General features: G+C 54.0%; 1 protein-coding gene across 11 annotated transcripts in view; it reads right to left on the bottom strand.

Moving 5' to 3' along the window:
* The window catches only part of AGAP1 (ArfGAP with GTPase domain, ankyrin repeat and PH domain 1), a 479,134-nt gene that overhangs the window by 333,450 nt on the left and 128,456 nt on the right, over window positions 1-17,228 (bottom strand). For 2 of the 11 annotated variants that reach the window (XM_079132261.1, XM_079132258.1), the window contains exon 1: window positions 12,972-14,443. The exons of 6 other annotated variants lie outside the window; for them this stretch is intronic. In XM_079132261.1, coding sequence (XP_078988387.1) covers window positions 12,972-13,938 — 967 coding nt within the window. In that variant the 5' untranslated portion in view covers window positions 13,939-14,443. Of the gene's footprint in view, window positions 1-12,971; window positions 14,445-17,228 lie in introns of those variants that run through there. 3 more of the 11 variants (XM_079132264.1, XM_079132262.1, XM_079132263.1) reach the window with 3 other exon arrangements.

The following is a 17,228-nucleotide window of genomic DNA, read 5'->3' as shown; positions in this document are numbered from 1 at the left end:
ACAGGATTAAGGTCTCCTGCAGGACAGAGAAGGAGGGACAGGAGAGCGCGAGGACCCTGCAGCCCTCTGCAGATGTGGCTGAACCCACAGCAACAGGAGACCCACAGTCCTCCCTCGGCATCCACTGTCCACCCTTGGCCACGCGTGACCCAGGTGTGTTCACTGCACACGAGACCCTGGTTACCTGTTCACCAAGGCCCAGCATGCCTACGGCGAGGCGGGAGGAGAGGGGACCGGAGGCCAGCCACTGCTCCTTGGAGTCTGACTGGGAGCACATCTCAAACGATCACCTCCCGTGAGGTCCTCGGCAGACCTGGAGAGGTGTGACACCTGCTTTGGCACACTGTAATGTGCGGTAACGCCCACCTCGGAGCACACGCAGAACCTGAACGCGGCCTCTCCCCCAGCCTGACCAACCAGAGAGGGCAGCCTCTGCCTGGATGTGACAGTGCTGCGGAGCATGGCCCTACCTACAGGTGTCCACGGGAGAAGGGCCCAGCACCCGGAAAGCGACCCCCTCAGAGAGGGGCCAAGGCGCCACAGCGCCTGGCCATAGATCTCCCCTGGGCCCTGCCCGACCACCAGGACAGAACTGGGGTGGGCAGGTCACCTGGAGAACGCTGCGGGCTCCTGCGCCCCGCTCCCCAGCTCCCAGCCTAACTGGAGAAGGGCAGGAGAGCAACTTGCAAGACGTCTTCTAGAATATCTAAAATAGCAGTCCAGAGTCTGCCAAACCCTCGGGCCAGACCGGGGGTGTTTACATGGCTGGATTTAGAACTCCAAAAATAAAGCCATTGATTTTGACTTCTCGAAACCAATACTAACCAGGAAAAAAAAGGAAAATCACAAAGAAGAAACCTGAAGGCTTCACCCAAAGATAGTGAAAGAGAAATGAGCCTTCAGGACCAACACGCCCACCCCAAGCAAGCACGCGTCCACCGTGGCTGGGAGGCTGGCGCTCTCCTGGGTGAGCTGGCTCAACGCACTTGGCACTCTGAGCACAGCTCCCTGGCTGCAGCTCTGCTGGAAGCTGGCCTGTGGGAGCCCACCCTGCCTGGAGCGCGGACCCTGGTAAGGCTGCCCAGCCCTCTTTCCAAGTCTCCAAGAGGCTAAGGCCCGACCACGCGCCTGTGGCCATAACTAAAAGCCCAGTCCACGCCAAGGCAGCGTGGTCCGAGCCCGAGGAGCTGCCTGCCTCCCTCCGCTTGCTCCCGCACCTCGGCTATCCTGCTCGCCTCTTTCTAGTCTGAAAACGCTGCGTGCCGCGGTGCTCGGGAACACTCCGAGTCTGCGGATTCCTGCTCGTTAACCAAGGCACCCACACTGTGCCGGGAGCTGGAAGGGCCCAGGAAGGGCTGTGAGCTCGGCCAGGGTGCCGGTGCAAGGGCATGGGCATGCAGCAACTTCACCTTCCCATCTCTCTGCTCGAGCTCCCAAGCCTACAGGTGCCAGGCAGGGAGGTGTGAACCGGGTGGGGCCACCAACTGAAGGCAGTACGTGGCCAGCCTGCAGGCAGCCTGGGCTCATTTCTTAAGGTGGGCATGGACACAGATCTCTACAGATGACCAATTAACCCTACCGATCTACGGGACAGCAGTCCCCTGCATAGGCTGCTGGTGGGATCAGCCAGCACAGTGACACCTCAAAGTGGGTCCAGCCTGGCCACTGCAAAAGAGATCTAGCAGCTGGCATTACTGTGTCACAGCAACAAACCAGGCTAAAAACAGGCACCAGGGGTGCAACTCCTCCAACAGCACAGCCTGGTGGCAGGAGTGCTGGACGGGGGCAGGACAAGGGGGTCCAGGCCTGCTCTTCACCCCTCCGCTCCCTGACCTGTCACTCGACACTCCAAAGCTCATCTCCTCTATGCTGTAGGAAATGGACAGTGGATTCGGGGAGAGGCAGAAAGTTCCAGAAGTGTTCTGGAAGCAGAAGGGCTGGCAATGTGAAAGGCAAGTGGTCTGTTGGGGCCCTGCCATCTCCAGAGGATAAAGAAGGTGCATGCTGGAACAGGAACAGTGAGGGGAACAGAACAGTTCCTATACACTCTGGCGTGCACACGCACACGCAGGCTCCCAAGACACAAAAGGAGCAAAAAGAGGGTTGCACGCCTAGAAGACTGACACTTCTGTTAGACTACTGACCAGGAGGAGCAGGCAGAAAGGCCTGACCCGATCACCAAGGTCAGAAAAGAAGTCAACGGGAAAAGTGCAGGAAGCATGCTTCCAGCAGACAGAATACAAGCCCCTGGGAGAGCTCTCCCTCACGAGTCACCCAACAGCGTATGTCACCCGGGCATCTTCGAGCAGCTCAAAATGCACTTCTGCCCATGTCCAGTGAGTAAAGCTAAATATGATCTGAATGAAGACAGCATTCCCGTTTACTATGGAAACAGACGAGACAGAGAGCTGGCAGATCACACAGATGCCAGTCCTGAAAAAAGCCACCTCCTATCATGTGAGGTTTTTATCTTCGTGTTTTATCAAATTAAATCAATACTGATCTATAAGTCTGCTTGGACACTCACCTAAGGCAGGTTTTAAACTGCTGTGGAAGATGACCTTTCCCTGGGTCCCCAGGCATCATATTCAAAATTGGAATGTCACCCTCACAGGAGTCCCTGATAAATGAAAAGTCAAGTTTCAAAGGACTGTGGGGCTGAAATTGCTAACTACAAAAGGCACCAGCAAACACTGGCCACCTAAGTGCACAAAGGCTGAAGCCACCAGACCTGGCAACCTAAGAACTTAATCCTCTCCTAAGGATCGATCTCTGGCTTAGTCTTTAAGGAAAAGAAAATGCCAGAAAAATCTCCTGCATTGTAGAAAATTAACTACCTTAAGAAGATGAATTTGTAGCAGGTTCTTCTGCCAAGTATGACATTCATTTTTCGAGCCAGGGTTTGTCCCTTCTTCACTGGACACATGAGAAAATGAGGCCAAGAACCTGCTGTCAGCCCCTTCCCACCTGACCTTAAACCTGCATGTCCAAGGAGCAATCTCATAAGTAATAAAGCCACACAGTCACTACGATGACAGGGGATGATCAAATCTGACTCTGAGAAGCAAAGAATTTGCAATATACAAGCTGTGCCTTCCTCAGACACAAAGACGAACTCCTGCACAAACTCCGTCACTTCACCTCAGCCACAAGGGCAGAGCATGAGCGCCCATCTGACCTTCTGCTCACCTTGGGCACTGCCTCCTCCTTCCTGGTGCCGAGTCCGCAGGGGGCTCTACCTCTGTCAGCTACCTCTTGGAAGCTTCTGCTAAACCAGATCATCCATCCTTAAAATTTCTAAAAATAGATCTGAGCTAAATGATTTTCACAATGAGACCAAGTGGTGCTAACAACAGGGCGTGATGCTTTCTTCAAAATGAAAGCAAAATGCTTGTGGCCTCCGGCTGTCCAGACTCACACTCCTTGTTTAAAGGGGAGGCAGGGAGGCCCCACTCCCACCACCGCCCTCTCCCTGGTCAGCTACAGGGGAGCACTGCCGTCCCCTCCGCGGGCCCCACGCGCTTCTCCTTGAGAGACAGTGCAAGGCATCTTGGGCTTCCGACGGACAGCCACCTGGGAGAGGAGTTCACAGGGCTGGGTGACCCAGAGAGGAGAACCCCATCCCACTGAGCACCTGCTAAGTACTATGAACGTCTGCTGCAGGAACACAGGGGTGAACCGAGGGGCGGAGGAGCCAAGACACATCCCAAGACAAGGCAGGCAAGGGCTGAAGTGGATCAGAGAGGACCTCGGGTTCCTTCTTAGAAGCTCTTCTCATCTGGGCAACACAGAGAGGCCCCCTCCAAGGGCACCAGACCCTCCGCAAGAGGCAAAGGGGGGTCATCTGGACACTGTGACTCTACGACAGGCCCACCAGCCTCAACAAAGCCGGGAAACCTGCACAGCTCCTGACTTCACACCCTGGGGTCCCTGAGGTGCCAGCCACAGGCGCTGACCAGCCGGGCCAGGGCCGCAGGATGCCAGGGGTGATGGCTTCATGTGGCCACGTGACTGTTCACCAGGCACCCCGATCAGATTGGCCCAATGACTTGGGCAAACACCACCAAGGATCCAAATACCCCCAGCACTCCGGGGACTGCCTAGATGACTGGTAGACAGTCCATTTTAGTCGGCCTTTTTGCTGCTGTGATCAAAGACCTGACAAGAACAATTTTAGGGGGAAAACCTCTGCTTGGGGCTTATGTTTGCAGAGGTCTCAATCTACAGATGGCCCACTCTGCTGCTTTGTGCCTGAGGCGAGGCAGAGCATCAGGGCAGGGTGAGGAGGAGGAAAGCGGCTCAGGACGGACAATCAGGAAGCAGAGCCGGCTCCACTTAGCAGAAACAAAACATACCCAAAGGCCTCTGGGCCCTCTCCTCTGCCACACGCCACCTGCCCACAGGCGCCAGTTAATCCCTATCAGAGCATCAGTGCACTGATTGGGTGAAGGTCCCATAGCTGATCACTGCACCTCTAAACCACTGTAAACTGCCTCACTCGAGTGTGGGCGCACCTCACATCTAAACCTCAGCAGCCCCTCATTCAGCTCTACACACCTCCACCATGGAGAAGTGACCCCAAAATCATCAGGCTCTGAGGAGCCCGCAGAAGCCAGCAGCAGAGGGCAGCTGCTGTCAGAGGAAAAGGCAGCCATTTCTTTGGCCAGCAGCTTCCTTTCCACACTTCAGAGAAGGAAACGCGTGCCCCGCCTCACGCTCCCAGAAATCAGCACACTGCCCTGGTTTCTGAGGCACGGCTCCGAGGCTGAGCCCACGAGTGAGCCGCAAGCTGCTGCAGAACAGATGGTTCCTCGGGGGGGTGCCCGGCTCTCCAAGGGAGCCTGGGAGCCTGGAGGAGCCAGGGCCAGGCACCTTCAAGAACCCAAGGCAGGCAGGGGTGCAGCGTGCGGAGCACTGGCCCAGCACTGGCCAGGCCCTGGGTTCCGTCCCCAGCATCATGGGGTGGGGACAAGCCCGCGGGAGCGGAGTCTGGGTAGTGATCATTTTGATCCAGCTGAGAGTGAATCCAGGCCAAGAGGCCTCGAGTGTCCCTGGCGCCTTGAGGAAAGGTGTCTTCTGGAAGCAGCAGCCAGGTGGGCTCTAGCACCTGAGCACGTGCACCTTCCAACTCGGCTTCTCCGCCTTCCTCAGAAATCATCCGCACGTTCCCAAAATTTAGATTCTAACAAGTTCCTTTAAATTAAATGTCAAAAAATATTTATTTTATCATTTCTGCACTTCACAGATAAATATATAATTTGTAAATATTAAATGTAACAAATATTAATAAAATCTGAAGAGAAACCAGTTTCTGCACGCCATCCACCTGTCCGTCTGTCTCTGCAGGAGAGAACAGCAGGGACCAGGGAAAGTGACGAGAAGGCGCAGCTCTCCAACAACAGACATGTGGCTTGTACCAGGAGTGAAGTGGATCCTTCTGCTGGAAGTCACAGTACTGGTTCTCCTCTAGTTACAGGGGGACTAAACCAAGGGGGGAGATGGCTCTGTCCTCCCTGCTTGTAACTTTAAGGAAAAACAGACAGTAATTATAAAAGTAGTGGTTAACCCAAAGGTCCTGAGAGATGCCAGGAAAGGCAGTGGAAACAAGAGAAGGTGAGCTCACACCTGGAGTTACAGGAGGCCAGCACACATCGCCAGTAGCGGGAAATCCAGTGTGCCCAGGAATCAGCTCTTTCTGCCGTGAGACCTTGCAAGACATATTACAGGTAGATAAAGCACCGACACCCGGCTGGGCTGCAGTTCGGACTCGCTGTCACCTCCACTTGTGTGCCTTTATGACATCTGCTGGGTGCAGCAGCCAAGACCCACCAAACGCTGGAGCAGAGGGCTCGGGGTGGGACGGGGCTTGCCAGTATGGCCCTGCAGTCTAGACCACACAGCGCTCCACCACCCCAGACCCTCAGCCCCCCCACCCCCCAGCGACCTCCACAGGAGAGAAGCAAAGCTTCCTTCCCGGCGCTGCTGCAGCTCTGCTCAAGCCCGAGGTCGGCCGTAAGTCCAGGGACTAGAGCGGGCAGCCAGGAGGCCATGCTGGGAGAGATCAGGGTGAAGGCATGCTGGGCCATCACCCCCCGCCTGGATGCCAGAGGACAAACAGCTCAGGACCTGAGGGGCCTCGGGGCCAAACCTGAGCCTGGACGGCCAGAAGCATGGAGGTGGGGGTGGGCAGCCGCAGGGGAGCCGGCAAGGAGGGCAGTACAGGCATTCCCGCCCGGCACCTCCTGGCTGGCAGGCAGAACCCTCTCAGACGAGCCAGCAGCACCACCCAGCAGCCAAAGGCAGCGTGGGAGGAGGACAGGCAGGAGGACAATTCAAAGAAAATAGACCACTAACTCTTCCTTCACGTTTGGGAGGAAACCACCACGTCAGAGGGGACCAGGTGTAAATGCCATCAGAATGCCAGACCCTGGGAGAGTTCTGGGACCATAGACTGTGACCCCAGACAGCAAAAGGAGCAGCCCTCCCAGCACACCTGACGCAGAGACTGTGCGTGGAGCTGCCGGTGATGGAGACAACCTACGTGCATGGCCTGGTCCAAGGAGGGAGGCGGCATCTGCGACAGCCAACGAGGTTCACGAAGCGTGCTAACTACTGCGACTTTTATGTCTGTGCCCTCAGTACTGGGAGGGACTTCACAGCTTCAGATAACAAATTCCCAGAGTCCTTGACGAACGTGGCTTCCAGAGTCTTCCTGAACCAGATCAGGAGAGCAGAAGAGGCATCAACCTAGGAACTACAGAGAGAGCAGGCTCTCTCTGAAGGTTGGGGGTCTTGATTTGGGAACTGAAATAACCAGAAGAATTAGATGTCCAAGCACCCTGGAGCTAGGGATGAGCTGCGCAGCACAGCACTGGGGCAAAAAAGCCAGCAGTGCCTGGGCCGTGAGCAGGCGAGCAACCACCTGCAACCGTGCCCTTCCCAAGGAAGCAAGGATCCCGTGCGGGACAGCAAGCGGCCGGTTTTTGTTGTTGTTGTTTTTTTTTTTTTTTTTTTTTTTTAAAGCTCTTTCAAAAACTATATGAATCAGCCCCTGCCACCACCGTCCAGATGTGGTGGGTGACTCCTCTGGGAGAGCTGGAGGGCAGGGCTGCACCAGGGAGGCTGGTGGCATTGTTCAGAGTCCATTCTCAAGTGTCTGACAGTCAGCAGACCCGCTCAAAGAAGCCCTTGCAATGACAGGCACAGAGGGCAAGAGCGAACACAGGTCCCCTTTGACAACCATCACAAACAGATGGACTTCCACAAGTGCACTTGTAGCCCCTGGTCCCCACTGGCAGTCAATCCACGGAATAGAGGGAGTCTTCCCGTGTGCTGACCAGGACAGCCGGCATGCTACGTCATGTAAGATCCTGCACCCCAGAGTCACAGTAACAGACCCGACTCCTCCTCACCATTTCCAGCTAAGGACGGAGAGCAGGGAAGGAACCCGTTTCCCCTCCAGTAAAATTACCTTCACCTGTTAGGAAAGGAGAATGCACCTAAGAGGGTCTTTCCACGAGGCTTCCCCGAGTGCCCAGGGCGCCCCTGCCTTCTGGGCTGGGGAAGCGGCCTGTGTGCAGAGCATGCTGAGTGTTGAGGTCTGTTAGTGATGTCGGTATCGAAAAACAGCTGGGAAAATGAAAACACGAAGAGAGTACAAGGAAACAGAGGCCAAGACCCACCTTGGAACTACAACCAGATGAGCATACAGACATGCACCCGAGTCTTTTTAAAATGCTGGGCGTATCTATGGTAAAGTCCCAGGTCAACAGGAGAGAGCTGACCCAGGGAGTCCCTGCTGCAGCAGGCAGTCAGGAGCCATCACCCACAAAGACCAGCACAGCGACAGCGACTGGGCAGATGGCTCTGCTCTCAAAACAATAAAAAGACAATAATCTCCCCTCTTTTTGCTAATCTGTTGACCTTAATACCACTTCTGTTTTAAACCACGCGGTGAAATCACCGCAGCAGAACACACCCTACCTACCCAATCATGGGACGGCCTTCAACTAATAAACCCCTCCACCCCGCTTTTTTCCCCTCATTATTTTACATCGTAACATCATTTTAAATCAACATCATTATCCCAAATCATCAGAGAAAAAAATAACAGTACAAAGCTGGGGTTAGAATCCCAGCGCTGAGGGGGTGGGAGGGGAGGCCTACAGAATTCCTACCAGAAAACGAAAACCTCATGCCAAAAATACAAATATGTTTTTCTTAAAAAAGAGTGTACAAACAGTAACGTCCTTTTGTATGCTTAGTGTTGGTATTAGTCACAGAGATGGGAGAGTTGTACTGCGTGCTCTGGAGTCAGCTGCAGCAATCCCAGCCCACTCCACTATGAAGAGTCTGCTCTACCTGGCAAACTCCTACTGATCCTGCAAGATCCAGCTCGTCTGACCTGTCTGAGGCCTGCACGAACTCCTTACACACAACCCGTCTTCTCTCATCAATCCCTCCTGCAAACTCTCCAAGACACAAATGACGCATGCTCCATGCCCAGCAGGGTCCGTCTGCTGAACTGGCAGGCACGGAAAGGAGGTCACCCTGCACAGAGACACAGACCCAGTTCCCTCAGCACCCAAGGGGTCGGGGTTTATCGGAACATCTCCACCTCCCCCCATATGTCACGGACTTCTCTGCTCTGCTGCAGTCAACTCTAGTGCCTGCTGCCTAAGAACATGCCGCACACCAGAAAAGCTCAAAGAATGTCTGCTAATATACCCAAGACGACGACCAGTGCTTCCTGGCAAAGGGGTCTGCTACCCAAACCGCCCAACAGCTTGCTGCAAAGGGAAGGTGTTAAGAGCAGAATCTCTGGAGCAGATGCACTTTCTGAAGATATATCAGCCCAGGTTGTCACCTGAAATGGCTGCAGGTGACCTGTGCTGAAGGACACTCAGCTCCAACTTGAGGAAGCAGTCTCAGCCCCCAGTGTTGCCCCAAAGGCTCCCTGAGAACTTTCCAGGCACTTTGCGTAGCACCCGCCTCTATCTCCAGAGGAGCAGCCCCAGCCCCTACCACAAACAACAGGGCCCGATACTGCCAGGGGGCCTTCACGGCTTCAGCTCAGTGGCAGAGTGCTCCCTGAGCATGCGTGAGATCTGGATCCAATCCCTAGCACCACATAAAAATAAACAAAGGCACTTTGTCCATCTACAACTGCAATTGAACCAAAAAAGCAAGTGAACTCTATCTAGGCATGCTCAGCTTTAATAATAAAAGGCTGAGTATGTCATCAGTTCAAAGGTTTCAAATGAGAAACTTGTGAGTTGTTTCGTTACAAACACATATGATCAGGTTTAAAACAATGTGTCAAGCTATATCAGTGATGTAATTGTTGCTTCTTCCTTTTCTCCATTAAAGAGTTTGTATGTCTATCACCTTACTGGGCTGAGTGACACAAATCAAGGGAATCAGAAACTAATGAAGCCACTGATAAAATAAGCTGTCAAAAATCAGTTGTAAATTACTAATTTAAAAAGCTAACCTTAGACACAGCTATCAATGAAATCACTTTATTGCTGTAATCAATCCTCCCAGATAACACAAGAACACCCTAAAGGCTACTCCGGGCTGGCAGCTGGTTTCAGGGAGCATTGGTGGGCCAGCTCAAACAGCTTCCTTTGGGATGCGGGGAACGTGTACCAGAGTGACAGCCTACAATGTCATTAATCACCTATTATTTGGCCATTCCTTGTATTAAATTATACTTGTGTCAACAGACTCTGCCCTCTGATACATGTGTAACAAAACTGCCCTCGATGAGATGCAGGTCTTTCTGGAATGTCTGCTAGTTTGCCAGTAGCTGTGAGCCTTGCAGAGCACCAGGGCCAGCACCAGGGCCAGCACCGGGAATCTCGGGGCCACTGTGACATGTCAGGGGAAAGAACAGGAATGGCCTCATAGAGGAGCCTCAGCAGGGTCAGAAATACACAGAATCATCCTACAATGGTAGGTGTTTCAATCCTTGCCTCCTAATGCCCTCGGTGAAGGGAAAACCAAAGGTGGTGTACACAGGAGTCAGTGCATGCTTTAAAATGAGACTAACCATCTTGCCTTGCTGTGCTAATAGGGACACCTTATCCAAGACTGAGCGTTTAATTTTAAGAAGCCAAGTAAGTTACTTAATGTAATAATTGCTCAGTGTGTTAAAATTAATTTTCTTATGGCCAGCTTTATATATATATATATATATTTTTTTTTTTTTTTTTTTTTAGAAAGATTCCAACCCCAGGTGACATCCCCTCTAATTTCCTTTTGATTTTTGTGAACCCCAAATTTTAACATTATGGCCAAGAGTTAAAGGCATGTACCTCATGATACCCATTATGTTTCAGGTCACCAGTAGATGTAATTTTGAAACCAAAAAGGACCAAGAATGGAACTTTTGCTCATAAATGCTTGGCAAACTGTGTGTGGCAAAGCAGATTTGAGCTGACATAAGGCTATTTTTGATCACTATTTATTCCACTGAAGTGTGATCAGCCTCAGGCTTTGCTACACAATACCAGTGTGTGGCTTGAAGGAGCTGTCCCACCTCCCAGGTGGCATTCTAGGACATGCACCAATTCACCTTACTAACAGCCAAAATTGCTGAGTTCTGCACCTGGCTGGAGAGTTTGTGCGGGACTCTATGGGTCTGCCCTTGGGGGCACGTACAGGGAAAGTGAGCACAGCCCCACAGCATCTGAGCATGACCTCAGGGTGGGACTTTCTCCTAAGTTCCAAACTTCATTAACCACCACCTAAATTGTGAATAATTTATGTCACAGAAAATGAATGCATAAAAACTGAAGAAGTCTAATAAAACAAGAAATCCTGAAAGCTTTAGGTTCTGCAAAGTTCACCTGGAACAGGCACAGTAGTGGTCTCACCAAAAAAAAAAAGCTACTAAGGCTCCAGATGTTGTCACTAAAAGCAAAGATTTTACCCAGTTGCAGTTTAAAAAAAAAAAAAAAAAAAAAAAAAAATTTTTTTTTGCCTAGAACTTCAGAATGAAGTGAGGCCCTAGAATTAATGTGTGTATTGTCACCTAGCTCATTTAAAACTTCATTTTTTCTGCAAAACCCACCATGCTAGACCATTGTTATGTCTCAGACCAAAATGATTCTATCCAGAAAAGGAGTGACCACAAGGGACCAACTGAGCATTACTGTAATTATTACCATTGTTAAGTTATACTGCCCTAGGGGAGAAATTCCAATATACTTCACACCTTTACTACTGCAAATCTACTATCAATCCATTTGTCCCAGAAAGGAAACACCAAAACCTCAAATGCTTTTAACTTGTATCAACAGGTTCCATGATGAAGCTTGTTCCTTCTAAAATCATGTCTGTACATCTCTTTCCCTCCCTTTCTCTCCCTCTCACACAGAGATGGGTACGTGTCTGGAACCCAAGCGGCTAATTACTATTTTCTACAAAGTCCACAAGAACAAAGAAGCAGACCTGCCATTAGAGGGAGAAACAGGACCTTCAGAGTCGAACCTCCTCTGAACACAAAAGATGGCAATAGCAACTTCATGCAAACCAAGTCTCTTACAACCAAGCCATTTTCTAATATCTTAAGAGCACACAGGGAGAATGGACTAATGGTTGGAGTCAAACACTGTGTCCCTTAAAGTGCTCCGAGGCACGTTAAGAGACATGACAAACCAAACAGCCAAGTCTGGCAATAGGTAACTTCCTGTCATATCCTTTTTAATACAATAACCCAGGGATATAAACACAACACAACACAGCTGCTCGGTGTTGACCGAGCATTCTCTACATCTGAGGACCATTTTGACTTCAGTTTACCTTTCAACACTTCAGCTGGGGCAGTGAATCCCGCGCTCTGGTCGTCTTTACCATGCACCCTGGGCCAACTTGCACACCTGCACACTTGGGAGAAATCCTCTCTCCAGGGCTGGCTGGGCGGCAGCTGACATTGGCTAATCAAAGGCCACCCTTCATTGCTTCAACTACCTCCACCTGGACCAGCAGCAGGCTTGGTCATCAGGGTGCCAGAAAGATTAAGGATTTCTTGGTAGCCAGATGTATGGCCACACGCCTGTGGCTACGGTACCTTAGGTGTACCTCCTCTTGCACACCAGTAGGACAACATCCTAACCCCACCCTGCACCCAGCCTTTGCCCTTCAGAGGATGCCGAGATGGGGTCAGTGTTGCACAGTTTCTGACCACTAAATGCTAGCAGGTTAACTGATTCCTGCAGGGGAATATTCTCCTGTCTGCCTCCAACCATCCCTGCAGGGCCCCTACCCGCAGGTGTAAGAGAACAGAGGGCTGAAGGTTCAGAGCTGACTGAAGACCTGCGATTTTCCTGCCTGTAGCCTCACACACATTACTAGGAAACAGAATCCTGTTCCAGACTTGCTTTCCCCATTGAGAACCCGCTCAGCAGAAAAGCTGTGGAGAGAGGGGCCTAAATCCCTGCCTCTCCATCTCCCACCCAGCTCTATCTTTACCAAGAGTTCTGGAGCAGGGACAGCCAAATCAGTCAAGGCCACACCCCAGCAGGCAGACTGCCCTTGGGAGGGAGCAGTGTGGAATACACCAGGAGGAAGGCTGGATTCTCTTGGCAGGCAGTTGCTCCTGTGAAGTTACCAAGGCCAAGTCTGGCTCCCTGAAGCAGCCCCACAGGTAGCACAGTCTGCTAAGGGCTGAGCCAGCATCTGCAGGAGAGGCAGACCAGGTCAAGTTCACCATGTTTAAGGAGATAAACCTCAAACGCGGGACCACATAGAGCTAGGAGTAGGGGCAGTCGCAACAACTAGACTGCCGCAGTACTGCTGGGGAAACAGCAGAGTTCACATGGGGTCCAGCCGCTTGCTGGTCTGTGTGACCTGGGCCAGCGGATTCATAAGCTGCTCCCACTATGCTCCCCAGAGCAAGACGCTGGGGGGACGACCAGCTCCCACCACTCCCCTCTTCCCTGGAGCCCTCCGGCCAGGCTGCCCACCTCTACGCGGGGACCCGTCGATGCTCTCTGCGCTGGACGAGTGTGCATCCGCTGGGGCCCGCCGCAGGCTGCTGAAGTAGCCGCGAGATCGCGAGGCACCGCTCCGAGGGGAGGGCCCGCTGCCAGGGCCGCCGTCTCTACGCGCGAAGATACCACTGAAGAAGCGCAGCAGTCGGTGCTCCGAGGCTGCTCCCGGGCCCGCAGCCGCGGCCCGCGCGCGCTCCAGCCGCTGCAGGTCGCTGTTGTCCAGCGTGCGGTTCTTGCTCTTGCTGCGTTCCCAGCGCTCCAGGTCGGAGAGCGCGTCGTTCTTGCTAAGCACCTCGCCGACATCCAGGGTGTTGCGTTTTTCCGAGGCTGGCTGCGCAGCGGTCGCGGATTCCAGGGCGGCCTCCGGGCCGGCCTCGATCTCGTCGCCCAGCGGCCATGCCAGGCTTCCAGAGCTGCTGTGGCGCCTCCCGCCGCCCAGGGCCGGGCTCCGCGGTGCCTCGGACCCGCTCCAGTCCCTGAAGCTGAGACTCCGCCGCAGGGGCGCGGCCCGGGGCCCCTCCACGTCGGGGCTGCCGGGTTCAGGCGAGCCGGACCCCTCCACAGCAGGGGGACTGCCCTCCAGGGCCGCGGACTCGGGGCCGCGTGAGCAAGGCCGGAGTCTGCCGAGTTCCAGCTGCCCGGTGCTCCGGGTGCGGAAGGTGCGGAAGTCCCAGGAGCGCGACTGAAAACCCTCCAGGTCCTCAGGGCCCGCAGCCTCCTCGGCCTCTTCCACGAGTCGCCCGGGTGCGTCCGGGGAAGGCGCGGGCCGGGGTCGCCGAGCGGGACGCGGGTCGGGGCCACCGGTGCCCGGCTCGGGTAGCTGCTCCTTTCTGACCATGGTCACGGAGATGCGGTAGACGGTCTTCCTGGGGGGCGTCCCGCGCGGCATCGCGTCCGCGGGCGGCGACGCGTGCTCGCCGCTGCCGTCCAGCAGGTACATGTCTCCCCGGGCCGCTGTCGCCGCGCCACCCTCCGGAACCCCGCGGCGTCCAGCGCGCCCGCCGGCCGGGCCGCGCAGTCGAGGCAGTTGCCGGGTGAGGCGGGGAGGGCGGGCGGGGTTGGGGCCCACGCCCCCCGCTCGCAGCAAGGGCCGCGCTCAGGCCGCGGGGACGGCGACCCTGGTGCCCGCCAGCCCGTGCGCCGCGCGGCCCAAGTGCCGGGGTCCGGGTCCGGAGCGCCGAGCCATGGGCCGCCCGGGCTGGATGAGGCGGAGCGGCGGGCGGTCAGGCGCGGGGACAGTCTCGCCGGCAGGTGCGGTCGCGGCGCGCAGGGCCCAGGGCGGGCGGCGGCGCCCGCGGCTTCATTGTCTACGGCGCGGGACCCGTGCGCATCTCCCGGCCGCCCGTGCACAGTTCGGGGACTCCGCGGCCTCCGCCGCTCGCTGGGCTCAGGACGCGGGCAGCTGCGCCGGCCGCGGTCGAGGGGCGGGTGGCGGTTTAAAATGGAAATGCGCGCCGGGGCGGGGCGGACGGGCGGGGGCCGACGTGCAGCGACCGCGGGCCGCGCGCTCAGCCCAGCCGGCAGAGTCCCGGGAGCGCGGCGGCGGCGGCGAGCGCGGCGGGTGGCCAAGGCCAAGCGCCGGAGTGGATTTACGCTGTGCGGACCGGATCCTCTAGGGCAACAGCCAGCAGGAAAGCCTGGACCCTAAAGAAACCTACAGTGCTCTAGGGCCTGGTCTGCAGCACCAAAACAAGGCTCATCTCCCACCGGCTGCGGATGTATCTGAGGCAGCTCTCAACCACGCAGCCCTGAAGAGGACGCAACTCAGAGGACTTGTTTAAAAGAGTATCCTTGATACCTGTGACCCTCCACCTCCACACGGAACAGATGTATTCCCAGGACAACAAGAACAAAGAGGAGGCCAGCGGCTCCCCTGGGTGATGAGCCACTGGCTTCTGGGAGGAAGACCACAATTTGCCTCCTGAGTAATTTTTAGGGGCATCTTAAATCCCAGTGTGTGGTGGAAGGTTCCTTGTAGACAAGCCTGAGCTGTCCCTGCCGACAGGATGGAGGATGCAGGCCAGCAGGTCAGGCCTCTCGGTTCTTCCACCCGGAGATGGGGGTGAGGAAAACAGCACCCAAACTCTGAGCACTCTTGGGAGGACTAAACTGGTTAAACACCAGGGCCCAGGCATTCTGAACCACCATGAACCTTTAAAGTTGAATCTCCCTCCCATCAAACTCTCCCACTTGGCTCCAACTGCTGATGGTCTTGAATTGTCCGCTGTGGCACAGTGTTTTTACACAGCTGATGGACAGGTCAGTTCTTTGTGTATACAGATGTACTATTTCAGAGTTTGTGTTTAAAAGTTTCAGAAGGAAAACGCAATGCACACTCATCAAGCCGGAGGCTTACCTGGTTTTCCCCAGGCTGGCAATGCCCGAGAGACTGACTGCCCTGGGCAAGGTGGGAGCAGGGAGGCCAAGCACTGCCCAGGGCTCCCCACACGGACACAGCGGAGAGATGGCCCTCCCTACTTTAACCTTGTAACATTTTGTGACATCTAGTGCATTCATGACACTGAAAGTGACGTAAGGATAAGTCGGGTAAGGCCTTTTTTGAAAGTCTAGGAAATCTGGATTTTTGCCTCACTGAAATTTTCAAATTTGGTGAAATAAATCAGACTGCTAGGCGATTCACTTTATTCTTGCAGAAGACAATGAAACCACATCTGAGCACTGTCAGTGGCTTCCTCCACATGATTCCCACCATCACAGGGTCACTGCTTGCTCCACCTGACACTTGATCTCAGCTTCTGGAAGTGGTACTGTCATGGCCTCACTAAACGGTGAGGTCCTCAGTAAATCCATCTTACCTTTGATAAGACCCAAGAACCACCAACTGCTGGAATGGTAGCCAAACAGGAAGCATCTCTCAGAACATTTCTAGAGCTGCTGGGCTAGTGGGATGCAGAGGTTCAGAGAGGGAGGGTACATCCCCCAGAGTGCACAGCCCACCGGTGAGGGTGGAGCCTAAGATCTTGGGTTTGCACTGCTTGTGCCCGTTCCTGAGCTACTGGAATTTCTTTGATCTTAGCACACATTAGCATTCTACTCTGGTGAGAACGAAGAGCAGAAAACCTGTGCATGAGTGTTGGCAAACTTGACACTGACGAACAGCAAATGATGCCTGGACAAGACATCAGGAGGTGGTCCTACCAGGGTCTCACTCTGTTCCCCCTGCGGGTTTGCTCACTCATTGAATGTATGCTGTTACTGCAGTGCCTCACGGCGGCAAGGCAGGGTCTCCGTCCTCCAAGACTCCATAGACTTGCAAGAGAATACTAGTGCTCAGTGATCTTACCAAAAGAGAGACAAACATGAGTGACGACCCCAGAGACGGCTGCAGTGCCCAGCACACGGAAGTCTAAACCATCACAGCTGCAGGTGAGGGAACGTAAGGGTCCCAGGATCTGTGAGCTGAGGATCTGAAGCTCCCACGCTTCAGCTGCGGAGGGAGCACTGGTAGGGACAATGGTGGGACCAGAACCCAGAGTTCCACCTTGGCTCACCACCCAAGACTCTGGCAAATTTCAAATACAGAGCTGAACTTTAATATGAAAGGAGCTGGTCCACAATTAACCTTCTGCTTGTTATCTGAGGTATTAGTAGAGCCGAAGTAAAATAAACAAGTAAATAAATAAAACAGCATTCCTTTAAAGTTCCTTTTAAAGTTCAAATACTGGACTGTTGGTGTTACCCAATCTGTGCCTTTGTCCGGAATCCACCCCAGGTTTTGTGCTCTGCCGTAGTAGAATGCAGGCTGCAGAGTAGAAGAATCCATTGGCGCCACCTTAGACAACACCAACCTGGCAGGAGCCTCCTCCTCAGCCAGTGTGCTCCTTATCCTCCTGCATTACTCCCAGGAGCAAGCACTGATTTTCCACGAGCCTCAAGGTGTCCACGTCAGGTCTGACCATCTGGCTTGAAAATCTTGGTGGCAGAGAACTGCCTCTCCCCACCGCCCTGGAGACATGGGCTCTCCCAATGCATAGAGGACATGGGCTCCAGAGCCTGTCACTCTGAAATCTAAATCCCCTTTCACAAAGCCAGACCTGCCTTCTCTAAAAAAGAAAGAAAATCATCATGCTATGTCCAAGTGGCATCTGGCTTAATTTTCCTGCAGCTCCTGGACTCCACCAGGTCAACATTTCTTGATTTTTCTATGCCAAACAGCATACTATCATTTGGCTTTAAAAAAAAAAAAAAAAAAAAAAAGTCCTGTAGCTG

Source organism: Sciurus vulgaris, assembly GCF_902686455.1.
Source record: "Sciurus vulgaris genome assembly, chromosome: 3".
Lineage (NCBI taxonomy): Eukaryota > Metazoa > Chordata > Mammalia > Rodentia > Sciuridae > Sciurus > Sciurus vulgaris.
Note: the sequence above shows the minus strand (reverse complement) of the source record. Positions and strands in the feature narration are given on the sequence as shown.